This window comes from Hipposideros armiger, unplaced genomic scaffold (genome assembly GCF_001890085.2).
Source record: "Hipposideros armiger isolate ML-2016 unplaced genomic scaffold, ASM189008v1 scaffold_247, whole genome shotgun sequence".
Lineage (NCBI taxonomy): Eukaryota > Metazoa > Chordata > Mammalia > Chiroptera > Hipposideridae > Hipposideros > Hipposideros armiger.
This window is the reverse complement of record NW_017731597.1, coordinates 541971-560073: the sequence shown is the minus strand read 5'-3', so window position 1 is coordinate 560073 and position 18103 is coordinate 541971. Positions and strand designations below refer to the sequence as shown.

Here is an 18103-nt window from a genome sequence, read left to right as displayed (position 1 = left end):
GACGAGAAAGGCTGTAACATGCACAGGGTCCCAGTGAATGAAGCAGCCCGAATAGCTCGACACCCGCCTCGTCCTCTCCTGCATTTGCCCAGCTCTGCGCAAAACCCGAAGATTCAACCTGGGAGTCACGCCCCCTTGTTGCCGCGCGCTGGGAAACTCGGTCGCTATGGCGACGGAAGCGGTTGACCTGAGGAGTGAAACGAGGTTTGGGGGTGGGGAGCCGAATTCGCTCAGAAACTGGGCGTGGCTTCAGTTCCCATGGCAGCGAGGACGCTTAGTGTGGGCCTGTGCCCAATTTAGAGGCCAGTGCTCCCCGTCCTTTGCATGGCACCCAAGAAAGAGAAAGGTGGGACGCCGAGCACCAGCTCCAAGATATGGGAACCGTCACTCATCGCTGCGCACTTCAATCAGGTGAGCTCGGAGCCCCGTAAGTCCTCTCCGCCAAAGCCCGGCCAACAAGCTCGCCCTTCCTTCCAGGCACAACTGCTCCCCCCTCCGAAAACTGCCTCTGTCCCCGGGCCTGGTCATTCCGCTGGAAAAACGCTCTAGGGTCCCATCAGCAGGGAGTACTTCACAGAGTGAGCTTTAAGGAAAAAAGAAAGGGGATACCCGGGGAGTCAGTGCGATTTCAAACAGTGTTGAAAGGTGTGTGGTGGGGAAAAGAGGTGTCGCTCTGGCATGTCACAATCTTTTTCAGTGAAGTCGCCCAGGTGGCACTCCACGATTGTTCTGGAGTTGTCTTTATGAACTGTCCACTTCCTTCTGACCTCCTGAAGGACACAAATCTGACAGATCACCTGCAGCCTGGCCCATAGTAAGGTTTCCATAAATGCTGGGTGAAAACAGGGAGTACCGAAGATGAGAACGTATTTAATACAAGTGAGCCTTCTGCAGATGGGAAAGGATGACTTTCTTGTGTAATGCCCTGATGCCATAATATCAAAGATGTGATATATTTTAAAGATACTGTAGGAGATCAGAGTCATGGCGGGTGGACTACTAGACTCATCCATAGAATGCCACAGAGAGGCACCAGGCAATGTATAAGCACCTGCCAGGTGACTTCACATCGCACCCACCCACCTCCAGTGAGCTGGGCAGCCCAATAGCTCTCGTCACCACCTGCCACTGGAAATGCCCTCCAACACTAAGTTGCTTCTAAGACCAAGATAACATTTGGAAGGAAGAAGGCTGATTTGGGAATTCCAGCCTGCCATTCCCACATAATTTAAGAACTGGAAAAAAAATTTTTTTTTTAAATTGTGTATGTGTGTGTTCAGTGCACTAGAGAGTTAGTACTTAAAGGAAAAATATAGCTAAAGACTCCTGATGCCCTCATGAACATTATTTTCCGCTATAATTGTGTTTCTCTATGAACAGTGATTCTGTCTGATATGGAATTCTACCTGGTGAAGATAGTTAAGATAATGCTGATGCTGACATGACATCATGTAATTTTTAGTTATTCCTGTAACTTTAGGAATGAAAGATGGAAACTTAGTAATTCCCTGTTCTAGTCTCATGTTCTCAAAAGATGTTTTCCAAAATACTCTGTAAAGGCACCCTCTCTTTTGCTTTCATAAGTCAGCACGAGCCAAAATAATTTCTCTTCCATTTTCTCTGAGATCGTGTAGGCCAAGTCTGGGCTTGGAGTGAACATTTCTGCTTGAGTTATAAACTGCTGAACAACAGCGTTTGATGGAGGTGCTGACACTGCACTAGCTTTAGTGTTGCAAATATGAAGCTATAATTTTCCTAGTTGAATGGAAAACCTAAAGGCACTGTTTTTCCTTATGGCTTGCAAACCTGAAATAATATTCAGCTTGCTTGCTCCTGCTCAAACAATATAATTTCAATAAATCTTATATATGAATAGAAAGAATTTGAACTCGAAGTAATATGTAGTTTCAACTACAAAGAGTGAACTTCTTCAGTCTGTTGGAAGACATGTTTTTTTTTAATCACAAGAAGGAGACAACTTCCCCCCCTCCCACCCCATCGTATTATTTTCTCATCTTGGTTTCATGTCTGATGCAAGAGGAAAATTCCCAGATCAACCTAGCAGTCCAGGGCCTAAAGGCATGCCCTAACCACCAAGGTAATAGACTGAATTTGGGTTAAAGATGACCGTAGATGTATGAATTCCTTATTCATAGGGTTAGCAAAGTGCTTTGCACATAAAGGGTGCTCAAAGATGTTGCTTTGGATCCTAGAGAGTTTCTTTCCAAACAGTTACTACTCATGTGCAAATTTGTGCTCCAGTATATGTGGGTGACTGTGTGCAAGTGTGTGTGTGTGTGTGTGTGTGTGTGTGTGTGTGTGTGTACGTGCACGTGTGAGTTGTGTGTGGGGGAGGGGCGGAAAAGAGGGACGTTTATCCCGTTTTCCATAAGCCAATTTTTAGAATTAACTGATTAAGTAATCCAAGTCAACAGTAGTTTTGAACTTATGTTCACGCTGAGCTGTACTAGACTTGAAAAAGAACAAACAAGTTCACAGTTTTGTTTTAGTGACTTCCCCTCGTATCACTGTTTTTGGTCTGTCTGTTTTAGCTGGAATAATTGTCAATTTTTTAGTACATTTTAGTTGATTCTAAAACATAAAACGATAGCAAATAATACAAGGCAGCCTCTCACTAAGCACTAAATGACTAGATAGACACTAGAGGTTGGGAAGAGGAAAGTAGGCTGGGATAGCTAGGAATTGCTTTGTAAAATAAAATAATTCCTTTAGCTGGGCTTTAAGGAATGGGTAGGGTTTGAGCAGGTGGAATGAAGGGGGTGATTATTTTAGGTAAGGAGACCAATAAATGCCTTAAATAAATCTGGCACATTTAAATGGAAAGAGAAAAATGTAGGTTAGATGGCTTCTGCGTGTACATGGATCCTAAATTAATTCTGTCAATCAAATGGTCAGTAGCTACCTTTGCTATCCATGTACTAAAACACTGAGCTTATGAATATATGTGAAACATCACACCTCCAATTACATAAGAAGAAAATATCTAGGTGCATAGGATCACCTGTGTGACATGATCTCCAGCAGCATGAGGAAGTTAAAATTAAAATCTTTTCATGCAATTGTCAGAGCAGCCTCTGTTGGCCACGGTGAGAGGAAGAGGTGTTAAGCTAAGCACTCAGTGACAGAAGGTGCGCTCTGGAGACACTTGGGTCTAAGGTTTTTTTACTGTGGTAAAACATACATAATATGTATATAACTATGTATAAATATGTATATATTGTGTATATTTTAACCATTTTTAGGTGTACTGCTTGGTGTCATTACATATATTGACATTGTTGTGCAACCGTCGCAGCCATCCATCTCCAGAATTCTGTCATCTTCCCCAAGTGAAACTGTACCCATTAAATAATTCCCCACACCTGCCTCTCCCAGCCCCTGTCAACCACCACCCTACTTTCTGTCTGTATGAATTTGGCTCCTCTGGGTACCTCATGTAAGTAGAATCATACCGTATTCAGCTGCTTGTAACTGTCTTATTTCACTCAGCATAGTGCCCTGACGGTTTATTCATGTGGTAGTATGTATTAGAATTTTTTGTTTTTAAGGCTGTATAGTGTTCCATTTTATGTATGGACCACATTTTATTTATTCGTTCATCATCCATCGCTGGACACTTGGGTTGCTTTCAACTCTCGGCTATTGTGTTTTTCTGATGTTTCCATGGAAAACAGAGGGACCGTAGCTTCCTAGTCTGCCATCTTGCTATGTCACTCTGGTACAGTTTGCAAATATTTTCTATTCCATAGGTTGGTTTGGTTGCCTTTTCACTCCATTGGCAGTGTCCTTTGAGGTATAAAATTTTTAATTTGGATTAAGTTTAATTTACCTAATTTTTCTTTTGTTGCCTGTGCATTTGGTATCATACCCAAGAAATCATTGCCAAACCCAGTATCACGAAGCTTTTCCCTTCTGTTTTCTTCTAAGAGTTTTACAGCCTTGTGCCTTACATTTACATCTCTGGTACATTTTGAATTAATTTTTGCATATGGTGTGAAGTAAGGGTTCACCTTCAGTTATGCACGTGCATATCCAGTTTTCCCAACACCAGTTGTTGAAAAGACTGTCCATTGAATGGGGCAAAAGACAGTAAAAGGCGCACACATTTTCCAACCATAGTGAATGTGGCTTTTTCTTGCTTGGGCATTCACTTGGTTGCTTCAGATCTTTGGCTGCTTTCAGGGCTCCTGTAAAGTTATTTTAGTCAGGCGCTAGTAGTGTTTTTAATGTTTCCATAGGGCACAGAGGCCTGGAGCTTCTTTGCCTGCCATCTTGCCGATGTCACTCTGGTCTAAGAGATTTTGTAATCAATTGTGATTTTTTCCAACTATTGGCATAGTAATTACTTTATTTGCTTACTGTGACCCACCACAGAAAACACTAAAAGAAAAAAAAAGAAAGAGAAAACAAACAAACAAACAGAAAAAAGTTTATGGCAACCACACACCTCTTAACCCCATCAAGCTTCATAATTCCAATTCACTAATTTTGTTTTGTAATGATGAGTTCAGGTCCCTAAACCCCAACTCAAGGGGCTGGACACTCTTTATTTCATGATTAAGACTTCAATTCTTTAATATAAATATCCACATATTTTAAAATATAAAAAGCTACTATAATGTAATATATTGAGGTCCTTGCTGAGACTCATGAAGTCTTGCTTCCAATTTCTATATTTTCATTCTCAATGTCTGCTTCCTCTTTTTTGCATCAAAGACGAATGGACACTATCCATGGTGTGCTGTCTTTTATAACACACACTCAGGGCTGGAGATTCCCAGGGGTCTGGGCTCACCTGCCCCTTTTATAAAACTGAGGATCCAACCATTTAAGGTCTGGTCCAAAAACGTGGTGATTTAGTACATGAGGGACAAGATTGTAGGTTTTTTTCACTAGTTCTTCCTTCCTTTTTAACAGAACTATTAAGTACTGATATGATAATCATAGCATTTTATATAAGCCTTGCAATTTAAAACAAAATTACGTACATTTGATCTTAAGTCAAACCCCAAAACAGCGTTATGAGGTAGGTATTATATGAGTAGAACAAGTTATTTAAGGAATGTCTATCGAAACATTGTTTGATTAGTACTAAATTTGAGAGAAAAGTGTTGCTTAAAACCAGTAAGTAAATATGAAAAGTATACTCATTTTACCTGAGACGAGACTTCTTCCTTTATCTCCCATTCTCTAACTCTCAGAGACATGTAGACAAAAGACAGACAGTAGCATTTTCTTTTTATACTCAACTCTCTGGCTTTTTCCTGAGATCATTGAAGTAGGACAAATAGAAATATTTAAGTGTCTTGAATAGGAAAAAATTATTTTCCTCTCTCCAAAAACAGTTCAGAAAAATACTTCTTCTGCTACCTGGAAGTATACTTGGTCTTCTGGTCACGCCTGCCAAAAGTTGGCTCATCGCAGCCTTACACCACCTCTGTCTCTCAACTTTCTAGATTCTGCCGATGGCATTATAATTTTCACAGTCACTATAGCTCACCTGAGAGGCATTAGTCTTATTATTCAGACTACCTCGAGTGCCTTTTGATTTTTTCTTTAGCGTTTTCTCATTTCGATCCCTTCTCCATTCCCATGCCTTCATTCTAGCCCAAGCCTGTCTCATTTGATCCCCAAAATTTTACAAGCGCCCCTTACCTCTACTCACTATAGAATCACCTATTCCTGTATATTAAACCTATTAACCAACTTCTCTTTCCTAAACGCTGCTCACACCATGTTCACTCACAGCTCAGAAACCATCAGTGACAGTCTGTCGTCTCAAAATCTAACCATCCTGGCTTCTTCAGCCCCCTTTACCTCAGCCCCATTTAACCGTACAATGGAATTGCTACAAACTAACAGCCTCCTCCCTGCAGTGTAGACCCACGAAGAAGACAATGAGCTGCTAGAGAAAGTCCAGTTCTGGGACCAGGCTGACTTTGATATTGAATCCTGATTCTGAAATGGGTAAGGGGCGACCTAGAGGAACTTACTGACCACGTCTGAGCCATAGCCTCCTTTTGTCAGGGATAGATGATAATATCCACCTCAAAGGCTTGCTGTGAAAATGAAATGATATTGATTTCATTTCATAAATATTTCTCTAGCACCTGGCATCTAATAATCCTTTAGTAAACGAGTTTCTTCCCCCCGTCCTGCCCTTTCACTCTCTTGCTTGAAATGAACGTCCACCTTCCCTCTCCTCGTGACACCCATTTTGGGGGCCCTCCCAAACATGTCTTGCAGTGAACTTTCCCAGCTCTCCTAACCCTCATTTATCTCCCCTCGCGTTTATCTCGCAACCTCATACTTCGTGGCAGAGTGTCTTGAATTACATGCTATCACTTCATGGTTTGAAGGGCACCAGTATAACGCAAGCTACTTCACAGCAAAATCACACCTTCCACTCATCTATCCCATAATCAACAGGCGTGCTTCTAGGGAAGCACGCGGTAGCATGCTGAAACAATATATGAAATTAATTCACCAATTGACATATGAAGAAACCTATATTGTGGAAACCAGGGCAGTTACCAGACCGAGGAGATGTTTTCTCAGAGAAGAGGAAGCGATTGACACATCGGGTGGCTGTGACAGGGCCCGGAAAAGAACTATGCAGACGCCCTTTCACTTCTCAGAGATAGTTCATCTGCCAACCAGGAGGCCTTCAAGGGAAAGTTGTTTAAAATAGTTAGCAGCCTCTCCTTGTTTTTATACTTCAGTCAAGGACTAATATTTTTCTGTTATTAAACAGAGCTTGGTGACAATAGCTGAGTTGTGCACGCTTGTAAAACAGTCACAGAACTTCCCTGCAGTTCTTGAACAAAACTTAGCATTCTTATAAAGGTTTGGAAATTGGGTAAGGGTTCAAGATGGGTATTACTGAAATGTTAATATCCCAAACCTCTTAAACAAAGTTATAAAGTATATAGATACTAGGATGATAATAAACTGAGGCTAAATAGGTTCTTATGGGAACATGTTCAATTGAATTGAAGTGCTTAAACCATTATAAATGCATTTTATCAAAAAGGGAAATACATTTTATTGGACAGAACCCTTGGACAATTTTTGAGAGGCAGTGAAGGATTTTTCAGCTCTTTTGATCTTAAACAGTAAGCTATTTCTCATGTTAATGTGTATTTAAGACTTACTGGAAATACTTATAATACGAGCTGAAGACTGATGGCTGGCTGCAAGCATATTTCTGAAATTGAGTTGGTTTTTATTACTATATTTTCTGAAATATGCTTTCATTGATATTTACAAAACAAATTGCCAGTTCACACAAAGGTTGTTTTAATAAAAGCCAATGAAAACAGCTGAGTTGCTAGGAAGAATGTTAAGAGGGAAATGGACTTTTCATAACCTCACATTATAATTTCTCTTTTTGGACAAAAGTGTATTATTTGAATGAGCCTGGAACCGAAGGGAATTAGCATGTCAAAATATCTACCTAGATGTTATATGTGATCATTTTTATTGCAAATGAAAAATATTAAATATAAGTAAAATGCAAGCGTTGCCAATATAAGTTTGGCAACATCCGAGGAAAATGTTAGCTAAAGAATGGTGAATGTTGACCATGTTTCAGCGCTAGCTGTAGAAACCATCAGCGGCCCCCAGTTACCCAAGGACAAAATCCAGGACGCTCTGCCTGGTTTTCCCGGCCCGGCCCAACGTGGCCTTTTTCTGCTCATCCATCTTTATCTCCCTCCACTCCAGGTGAATGGCCTTCGTGATACCCCCGGGCACATGCTGACTACACCCACACAGTTCCCTGGCCTGAGTCCCATCCAACTCCTTCTCATTGAAATCCTCCCCTTTATCTTCCCAAGAGGAGCTCAAGCCTCACCATTCTGGCCCTCACTGACGTTTCTCCTTCCTAAACTACTTCATTGATGGTTATCTTTAATGCTGTCCTGCTCTGACCCGTAGTCTGCAGTTTCCGTGCTACTTACTATATCTCTGCAAATTCCTGAAGTGTAGCAAAAGGTACATATGTTGAATTCTCTCCCTCATGGCCACTGCACCTGCCTAGTAGTGATACGCACACGGCGGTCTTCTGGGTTAAATTCACTGGCTCTATTTTACTGTCTCGGCCTCCTGGCCTATGTTCTCTTCTTGAGCTCCAGAATTAGTCCCAAGCCACTGGTCATCAGGGCTTAAATTGAAGACAATCTCAAAGCCTTAGTTTTACGTCTCTAAAAAAGGGACAGTGGTCATGCCTCCCTTGCAGATATTAAAACAATCATTGAGAGGATGGAAAGACATCTAAGTCTGAAGTATCTCAGACCTCACACATTCAAACCCAAAGTCCTTTTTGCCCCTTCACCCTGCTCTCTGCCAAGCCTTCGCCTTCCCCTTGAATGCCGTCAGCCTTCACCCAGCGAGTCACTAGGGCCTAAATTCTTGCATTCATTGTCTTTTTCCTTTTTCTCTGCACCCCATAATCAATCGTTAGTAACTCCTGCTGGTTCTGCCTTTGAAATGCATCTCAAATCCATGCTCTTGGCACCACCCTCCTGCCACACCCGATGCAGGCTGCCATATCTCTTGCCTGAGCTCCAGTCACTCGAGAGCTTCGGGCCTTAGTCTGTGTCCCACTCGTGCTGCCCCAGAGTGGCCAGAGTGGTTCTTTGAATGCACGAGACTTGGAGTCAAATCCGAATGCTCTCTTATGGCCTTTCGGTCTCTTACGACCCTGTGTGTGGTGGCCTCTGCCAACCACTCTGCCGTCATCTCGTAGCCCCAGTGACTCACCCTTCCGGTCAGTCCTCGGTGACCACACTGGCCCTTTTGTCCATCTTCAGACCCATCGGAAGGCACCTTGCCAACTTCGAGCCTTTGCTCTTGTTGTGCCCTCTTCCCAGAATGACCTGTCCCAAGAGGGTCACGTCCTCCCTTCCCTCAGGATTCTGTTCAGATACCCCCTTCCCTGGCCACCATACTTAAACTACACATTAACACGTATCCTCTGACCTTGACTCAGTTCCTGACCTCTGCGTTACAGAGGTCAGTTCCCCTCCGCAGGAATGTAAGCTCCTGAAGGACGGGGGTTTATCGTGACATATCGCCAGCCCCTGACAGGTAGAATAGGGGAGCTCAAATAGCACTGCTGAATAAAGGAATAGGAGGCGCTCGCTGAGAAGGAGGGAGCCCTTAGTAATTAGTATTACTAGTTAGTGGTATTGCTGTATTTATCGGAGTGGTATGAAAATCAAAGTATATGAAAGGACGCGGGACAGTAGCCTGATATACATATTTATAATAATAATTATTAGCATTACTCTTAGGTGTTTACATATGGATGTTCTTCAAATGCGGTATGTTCAAACCTGGTGCTATCCTGTTCGTTGAAGTTAGAAATCATCCTTGAACCTTCTCTTCTAATTTCAAATCATCAGCGATTCCTGGTACTTCTACCTCTCTGTTATGGTTCCTTCTTTTTCACCTCCCTTAATTTCTAAGACCAATAGCCTTCTAAACTTCCTTCTTTCTGCCTTCATCCAGAGGTGGGACGTGGTTAGGGGGAAACTGGGAGTCGGTGAAGATAGCTGTGTGTGTGTGAAGAGGGACAGAGCAAGGGCGGCAAAGGGGCTGAAAACTGGAGAGAGGAAGACGGGAGGTCTGAAGGAACAAAGCTGTAAAAGAGGTTGGAGAAAAGTGGCTCATTTGCTCCAGTACAGAAGAGAAGGGCTCAGAATCCCTTCCTCAGCCCAACCAAGAAAAGGAGCAAGCGATTGAGATTGGTGAAGGGGGTGTTGGGATGGAAATGTGAAGAGGGGACCAAAGCTAAGCAAGAAAGCCTTGCTTTCTGAGGTGGAACTGAGGCCCCTGTGTGAACAGAAAGCAGACAAGCAGGAGACACAGACAGAGGATTCCTTCCACTGTCATTCAAGTGGCATGTGCCCGTGAGGCTCTGCCTGAGACACAGGGGGAGAGGCGGTCTAGAAAAGTGCCCGTCACCTTACATTATGACTGTTCATACGTGTATTTTCCCTACGAGACTGCTGGTCTTTTGGGAGCAGAGACTGCTTCCTGGTACTCTTTTAAATGCAGAAAGACACAAAGGATAATATGACAAGCACATTTGTGCCATTGTGAAAAATCAACCATGGCTCATTTTCTTTCTTTTTAAAAAATTAACACTGTAAAAAAAAATATTGAAGGACTCTTTCCCTGTTCCACTCGTTTTTCTCCCTTTCCAGAAGCAAACACTATCCTGAATTTTATGTATATCCTCTCAGCCCATGCATCCATGTATCTCTATTCGTGAATAATACATAGTTTTGTTTCCTGTATGATTTCTAAAATTTACACAGATGGTTCCATGATTATACTTATCAAATCTGCAATTTGTCTTTTTTCATTCAGCATTATGTTTTGAAAGTCTGTCGACGTTGAGATATGCAAATGTAATTCATTTCCTTGAATTGCCCTTATCTCATTCATCTTCGCATCCTCCAGGTCCAGCGTAGCACATATAACATATGCAGGTACCTGCATAGTAAACGTTAACTGTTAGCGAGTGAATTCGGGTGAACCATGTAATAATAGAAACGGATACTGTTTCCTCTGCTTTCTAGCTGTGTAATACTTTTACCCATAGTCTGTTTTCACCTTTTTTTGTATATTTCCTTCCCCAGGCTAGTGCTGTATAAGGATAGTGATTGTACCTTATGCCTATGCATTCTATTCCTGATGCCCATTTTAATGTTTGGCACATAGTAACTCCTCAGTAAATGCTGGTTGAATGAATGAGTGACTCTCTGCTGTAAGTATTATTTTGCTAAGGCCCAGGTTTGTGAGTACTTCAGTGTTTTTCCAAGACCATGTGGTTGGAATCAAGACTAATAATCAGGTTTTCTATACTAAATCCAGTGCTCTTTTCATTCGACCATTGAAAGAGCTATTGTAAGGACTATATTAGGGAATCACTAGGAGGAGAATAATTATAATGAATTACTGCCCTGATGTAACCAATAAATAGGCCCCATGTACCTGTGTAATTGGAGAAAATTAATAACCATAGCCAGATCGAGGGCTTAAAATTTATCATAATCATTAACTTGGAATATTTTGTCACATGGTCCTTAACCAAGGTTCAAATTGTAAAGGAGACACGTGAATTATGAGGGTGTATAAGATTGCAGGAGGCCCTTTCACTCGAGTGGAACTGCTCTTGCTAAGGTCACTGGGAACCTTCTAGTTGCTTTTGACGACACACAGCTCTCCTCCCCTCGTGACAGTGACACCTTCCCTCCTGGTTCTCCTCCGTCTCACCCTCTCTCTGCCTCCTAAGAAACCCTTCCCTAAAACAGTAACAGCTGAAAGGAGGAACTCTGAAGAAAATCACAAGCATTCTAGGAAAAAGAGCTCAGGAACTGCCTCAGACACCCATCCACACTCCCATCTGTCCTCCGGCCAGGACTGATGGATTTTGATCAATACCGTTTACCCTTTACTTTCGATTTGGCATCTTATCCACCTCTTCCCTTCCTGGAACAACTCCTGGGTCCTGGACAACTGGAAGTCAGGATCGCTGCACAGAGCCAGCTCTGGAGAGCATCATGTCCTAACTCCCTCGATGGGCCAGTCAGAGGGACTGATGTTAGGTAGCCTGCACAGGAAAAGGTCCTTAAGGAACTTATTTTGAAATATAAGCATTGTTTGCTCACTTCCAAACTCCCTTAGTCATTTTTGTGTATCCTTTACCATTTGTTACATCATAGATATTTAATCATGTAATTTAACAAATGCTTGTTGAGTTAAAATGCCCCCCCCCCTTTTTTTGTTTGTTGATTGAGGTAGGGCACAGACCCCCTGCCACACTTCTTGCTCTAGGTGCAGTCTCAGGTTTTCTGCGACACCATCGTTCCCTAGACCAGGATACAAACTCGAGTATCTAGTTTGATATGATATCTAGGATGACACTGCCCCAGGGTCATCCTTGGGAGCCTGTTCTTTCCCAGAACATCCTAATTTGGAGACCAGAGTTTTAGACCTAAAAATGAGAACAGATGAGACAAAGAATTTCTGTCCTGCTTCCAGGTATTAGAGACAGTGATTTGGTTATCAAAACACTGGCATTTCTTGGACATTTTATTGAATTTGGGGGAATCAGAAGTATCCTCGGCATTCTGCGCTCAGTCAAGATGGATGGAGAAATCAAACTCTATCAGTGGCCTTGTAGTAAACAAACGATAAGTGAGGACACTTGCGTCAACTGCTAGAAACCGAGTTGTCCATGAGACGTAATTAACCAAGCAACAGCTACAGGGATGGATGGCTCATCAGAAGGAGTATTGGTTGGTTATTGCGTTTCTTCTGGGTACCTAGTGCCAAGGCTGTCCAAATTCATGGACAACACCACCATGCTTAGTGGATAAATGACATTGAAATCAGAGAAACAAAGGTAGAAAAGAAACAAAACAGAAGGCCTACAGTAGGGTAACTAATGAGATAATATTGAGTCTTGAAAATACGTCTTAATTTTTATATGGAAAATAGTCACTCAACACGGAAGGGACTCGAGGAAGGCACAAGCGGGTCTCATGTCTGAGGCAGGAGGTGATGAAAGGTTGTAGCCTTTCATATCTGATGATGAAAAGAGCTCTCTCTTCTGCATGAGTCCCCGATTCCACTTTTACATTTGTGGGGCAATTAGCAGGACTCCTCTTGGCTCTGCCGGGTCTCCTCTGTTAGAAGAATGCCTCTGATATGTAATATTTGTTTGAAAACCCAAAGAAGCTTGTTTCCTTTTGAGGTTTGCCTTACTTTTTATGTTCTGAAGTTCATTTGGACCTCAGATTTTGCTCCAAGCCATAAAAACCGGTTGGATTGTACGAACATAATGGAGCCGTAATTTTAGCCAACTCTTGGGGGCGGGGAGATAGTTAAGGTGCGTAGCGGTTTCTGTGGTTTCTGTGTGGAGTAGAATTCCCTGCAAAGCTTTTCCATGTGGTGTTTTAATAGCTGTCTTAAAACTCTCTGATGCGTGGAGCAAAACCGAATTAGGCTTATGTGCTAGATTGGTGGGATGGGCCAAGGACTCAGAAAAATGAAAGAAAAACAATCAAACAGTCCAAGCTCAGAGGCCGAACTGTCCAAAAAAGATCCTCGGAACATATCCAAACGCAGAATTACAGAAGTAATCGCCTCTTTGTACCCATTTTGCAGGCCTTTATAAGGGAAATTAGCATTATTTCCTTTGCACATATTAATATTTGACCTTCCCATGGCGCTTTCCAGTCACAAAATGACTCTAGGTATATCTGTTCACTAGAGCCTTGCAACAACCGTTGGAAGGTTGTGTGATTAGACCCATTTTTATAAATGAGAAAACTGAGTTACAAAGATAGATCCAAGGTCATTTGGCTAAAAAACAATGGAGGCAGAATTTGACATCCCTTCAGAGCACTGCTTCTTTGCACCATAACACTGATCATTTTAATTAGTGATTACGTGTCATGTTGATGAAGACAAAGAAAACCAGCCAGGTAGCGTGTGCATGCACAGTCCAGGGGCTTCTAGACTGCTGAGTTCTCATCAGTGAATATAAGACACTGAGTTGTGTGTCTGAGCTCCAAAGGAATACCCTTTTTCTTTAATTCAAGTGCTCAGTCACTTAGAGACATGGCTCCTTCCTAAATACTGAGTGTAGCTGATAAAATGCCGCACACTTAGCTGGTGTTCCCATACTAAGCATGTGTAAAAATTCTCCTTAGTGTGTGGTTTTGGCTGCTAAGTTCAAGAAACAGTTAATGCTAGCTACCATATGCCAGGTGCCCGGGCAAAGCAGGCAGTTGTCTAGGTGGTGTGATGCTAGGGGAGCCGTTTCCACTGGCCCAGCCCACGGCCTCAAATACCCTGTTAGCAGGGCACCCCTTTGAGCTGGTCCAGGATTCACTGGGATTCCTTTTGCATACAGCTTGGAGAGAAAAAAAAATACTTTTAAAAGATTTTTTTTTTTACTTCACTAAAGCCTTGAGGTATATTTATTTATCCAGTTACCAAAATCAACTATTAAGGCCCTGCGCTGAATAGGAGGTGATATGGGTAAATTTTATTCTACCCAGAAGTAGGGGATGGTGGAGTCTGAAAAGGCTTGTAGGGATCCTGGGGGAGCCAGAATATGGCAACGGACCCGGGAGCCCATCTCATCTGGAGAGAGGGGTGCACTAAGGCCCCCTATCAAAAATCAACGTCAATCACTTCGTTTTTGTTTTTCAGAACTAGCCCTACCCGACATCTGTATTTTAGATTTGGAGCCATAAAATTAACCAGATTGAGATTTGCAATCCAAATACCAGGCATCTGTCCCACATTCTTCTATTTTTAACCCAAGTAAGTGGGTCCCCATCTCTAATGAAAACAAGTCTGGTGCCCAGTCCTCTGGGTGCCTTCCTCAGAGCGCATCATCTCCTTACAGACTCTGTGCTTCTGATTTGGCTCTAACTGACGTCTTTTCCACAGTCAGTGACGGGGGGATGTCTCTGACCGACCTGCGCCAGGTGCAAAATGACTTAAAGGTCCGTCCTGCCACACTCTCACATTCTCTCCCCGAGCTCCAAAAATTATAGACCTGTAGAATTCTAAACTTCCTGTGTTCATGATTTTTGCTCTCTCTTCCAAGGACCTGAAATATTTTAGAAACATATCAGTTAACAAGGTAATTGTCATCAAAAGGAAAATTATTTTACGAATTGACTGTTGTTTGAATGAATATTTGCTTTTGCACGATGCAACTGTTGATATTCTATTTGATTTTTTTTCTTGGTTCACCCACTAACTCTCCACATATAACACAGCACGTATGGAATAACCATGTTTGTTCTAATGACTAATAAAAGCAGAGGCCTCCCAAAATAATATCCATGGTGATGGCTATGACTTGCTAGGTGCTGTGCTCAGAAAGGCTTTCTGTAGGTTTCTCATTCAATCATCAAACAAGGCCAAGAGGTAGGTACTGTTATCCTCATTTACACATGAGGCACAGAGAAATTAAGTACTTGTCTAAGGACACACAGCTGGTGCATTGAGATTCGAATCCAGGCAGTCTGTCTCCTGAGCCCAGACACTTAATCACTATGTCACAATGACATGTGATTCTCCAAAAGGCCACCAAAATAGGAGGGAGCCTCGTGACCTTTGGGCAAGGGGCGCTTGGGGACCTCCCATGGCAATGGCCCCAGTGCTCAGATCCTGAATGGGGACACAGACCCCCGAGATCGTCTGGAGGAAAGGAGCGCCTTGGAGTGGACTGGCCCTGCTCCACCCACAGTGGCCTCCTGGCCTTACCTTGTCACCTGCTTTAGAGCCCGTGTTGAAGGGCAGTGCTTAGGGCTGGATCACACCTGACGCAGCAGCAGACACTTATCAGTTCAGAGAGCACAGCGCCGCACCGTGTGTACTGGGGCGAGGGTGCAGTAGATGGAGAGAATCTGCTGGGCCCTCAGTGTTTCCTCCGAGCAGACTTGGCCTTTTCAGTCAGAATCATCTCTAAGTCGGTCTCAGACACACAAGCTGCCTGGGATGGGGGTCGCAACCTGCTGGTAAATGTTTAATAAACAACTTCTTCTTCAGGGAGAGGCTCTGGTTTGTAGCATTCGTCTTGCCGTAGTTTAAATACTCCCACCGTGGCCCGTTTCAAGTCATCCATGTAACCTCACCGAACAGGGTCAGGGAGAGCCGCGCAGCCAGGTCCAGCGCGCTCGGGTTGAAGGTCGGGAGCTGACGGGGGAGGGGCAGGGGCCTTGCTGCCGCAGGCAGCGGTGAGGTTGCGACTGCGGGCCTCCCCTGGATGTCCTGTAGAAATACCTACAACCATGTATTTCAGGTGTGGCTCCGCCCTGTCTCCTCCTCTCCCATCCCACCCCGGTACTCATCCCCGCAAAATGAAGCTTCTGAGCAGGTCCAAGTCACCTAGAAAGAGGATCGTAGAATTCACCGCCTGTCGGCCGGAGGTGGAAGGGAGGAGGGAGCAGGCTGTCCAGGTCTGTCTTGATGAGAAATGGGAGAGAGTAGGAAGGAAGCAGGGGAGAGACGGGAGGAATGAATGGTTTTCTCATCAGTGCACGTGCCCGTTGGCCGCCATCTGGTAGACCTGCCACCGTCCCCTCGCGTCTGATTGCTTGTCTGAGTCACTCCCGGGAAACTCGTCCCAGAATGGCTGCAGGCATCACTCCCCAGACGCCTGTCACTGACCGCGGGTACGAGCCACGTGAGATCAGATACACTCTGTTTTCCTCCTAAAGGTCTTCAGGGCTGTGGACTGTATGCTCTGCATGGTTTCCCGATATGCCACGTTCTACCACTTTATGGGTCCCGGGGTCAAATCCTTTGTCCAAGCATATTCTCTGTTGCTTTAAAATACCGACCAACAGGGCCCACTGAGTGGCTTAGCTGGTTAAGAGCTCGGCTTGGGACACCAGCTCTGAGCAGCAAGGCTGCGGTTTGGATCCCACATTTTAGGACCAGTGACTCTTGCCCTCTACAGCTAAGATGCTGAACAACAGCTCAACCTGGAGCTGGGCTGCTGTGAGCGGCCGACCAATGACCGGAGACCGATTGCCTCAGCCGGGAAGAGCACAATGATCACAATATCAACATGGGCCAGTGAAGTGACGTCCTCCACAACTAAACTGAAGAACAAAAACAGCAATTTGTCTACCTGTCTGTTCCCCTTCCCCGATTCCCCAACGCTGTTCCCCTTCCCCCAAATTCCCCAATAAAATCTTAAAAAAAATAAAAAATACCCACCAACAGGTGTTTGCACACAGAACCCTGCTCTATTTCCCAGTTGCTATTGGGCACCATGAGGTGCAAACACGTATATAAAACATCATTTCTGACCTAAAGAGCTTAGGATCTAGGTAAGAAAATGTGACAACCATGTGAACCAATTCTTAAATAGTGAATACTTATAACAGCATGATGATAAAATGACAAACTGCCGTGATCCCCCCTTATCTGTGGGTTTGCTTTCTGCGGTTTCAGTTACCCACAGTGAACCACAGTCCAAAAACATTAAGTGGAAAACTTCAGAAATAAACAATGTGTAAGTTTTAAGTTGTGCACCATTCTGAGTAGTGTGATGAAATCTTGCGCTGCCCTGCTCTGTCCTGCCCGGGATGTAAATCAGCCCTGTGTCCAGCGTGTCCACACTGTATACTGTACCCACCCATCAGCCACTTAGTAGCCATCTAGGTTATGAGACGTACTGTCGAGGTATCATGAGGCTTGTGTCCAGTGACCTTTATTTTACTTAATAATGGCCCCAGAGCCATTCACATAGCTTATATTATAGTATATTGTTTTCATTGTTCTATTTTATTTTATTTATTATTTTTTTAAAAGATTTTTATTGGGGAATTGGGGGGATGGGAACAGCACTGGGTAATTGGGGGAAGGGGAACAGAAAAGTTGCTGTCCTTTTGTTCTTCAGTCTAGTTGTGGAGGACGTTGTTTCACTGGCCCAAGTTGGCACCATCATTGTGCTTTTCCCGGGCAAGGCAGATCAGTCTCCGGCTTCTGGACGGCCGCTCACTGCGGCTGCTGGCCGCTCACGCTGGCTGCTGGGTACATACGGTAGCCCATGGCAACCCACTGCCACAGGGGCTGCAGCCTACGCCGTCGCCGGCGACTCACGGCAGCCCAGCTCCAGGTTGAGCTGTTGTTCAGCATCTTAGCTGTAGAGGGCAGTGTCACTGGCCCTCATATGTGGGATCCGAACTGGGGCCCTCTGGCGTCCCAAGCCAGCTCTTAACCATTGCGCCACTAGGCCAGCCCTGTTCTATTTTATTATTAGTTATTGTTGTTAATCTCTTATTGTGCCTAATTTATAAGTTAAACTTTACCATAGGTACATATATATATAGGAAAAAACATAATATATAAAGAGTTCAGTACTATCCATGGTTTCAGGCATCCACTGGGGGTCCTAGAACATGTCTCTCACAGTTAAGTGAGGACTCAAGTGTCGTCTTATGAGGAACCTATAATTAGAAAAGAGTCTCTAATAAGCTAGTTTAGTAAAGGAAGTAAAAGGAGATAACTGCATATCCTGGTCATTTGTGTT

The 18103-nt window shown here is 43.7% G+C and overlaps 1 protein-coding gene across 3 annotated transcripts in view; it reads left to right on the top strand.

Moving 5' to 3' along the window:
* The first annotated feature begins 285 nt into the window (after positions 1–285).
* Positions 286–18103, top strand: part of SPAG17 (sperm associated antigen 17) — a 173573-nt gene continuing 155755 nt past the window's right edge. For all 3 annotated transcript variants that reach the window (XM_019655832.1, XM_019655831.1, XM_019655830.1), the window contains exon 1: positions 286–411. In XM_019655832.1, coding sequence (XP_019511377.1) covers positions 325–411 — 87 coding nt within the window. In that variant the 5' untranslated portion in view covers positions 286–324. The remainder of the gene's footprint in view (positions 412–18103) is intronic.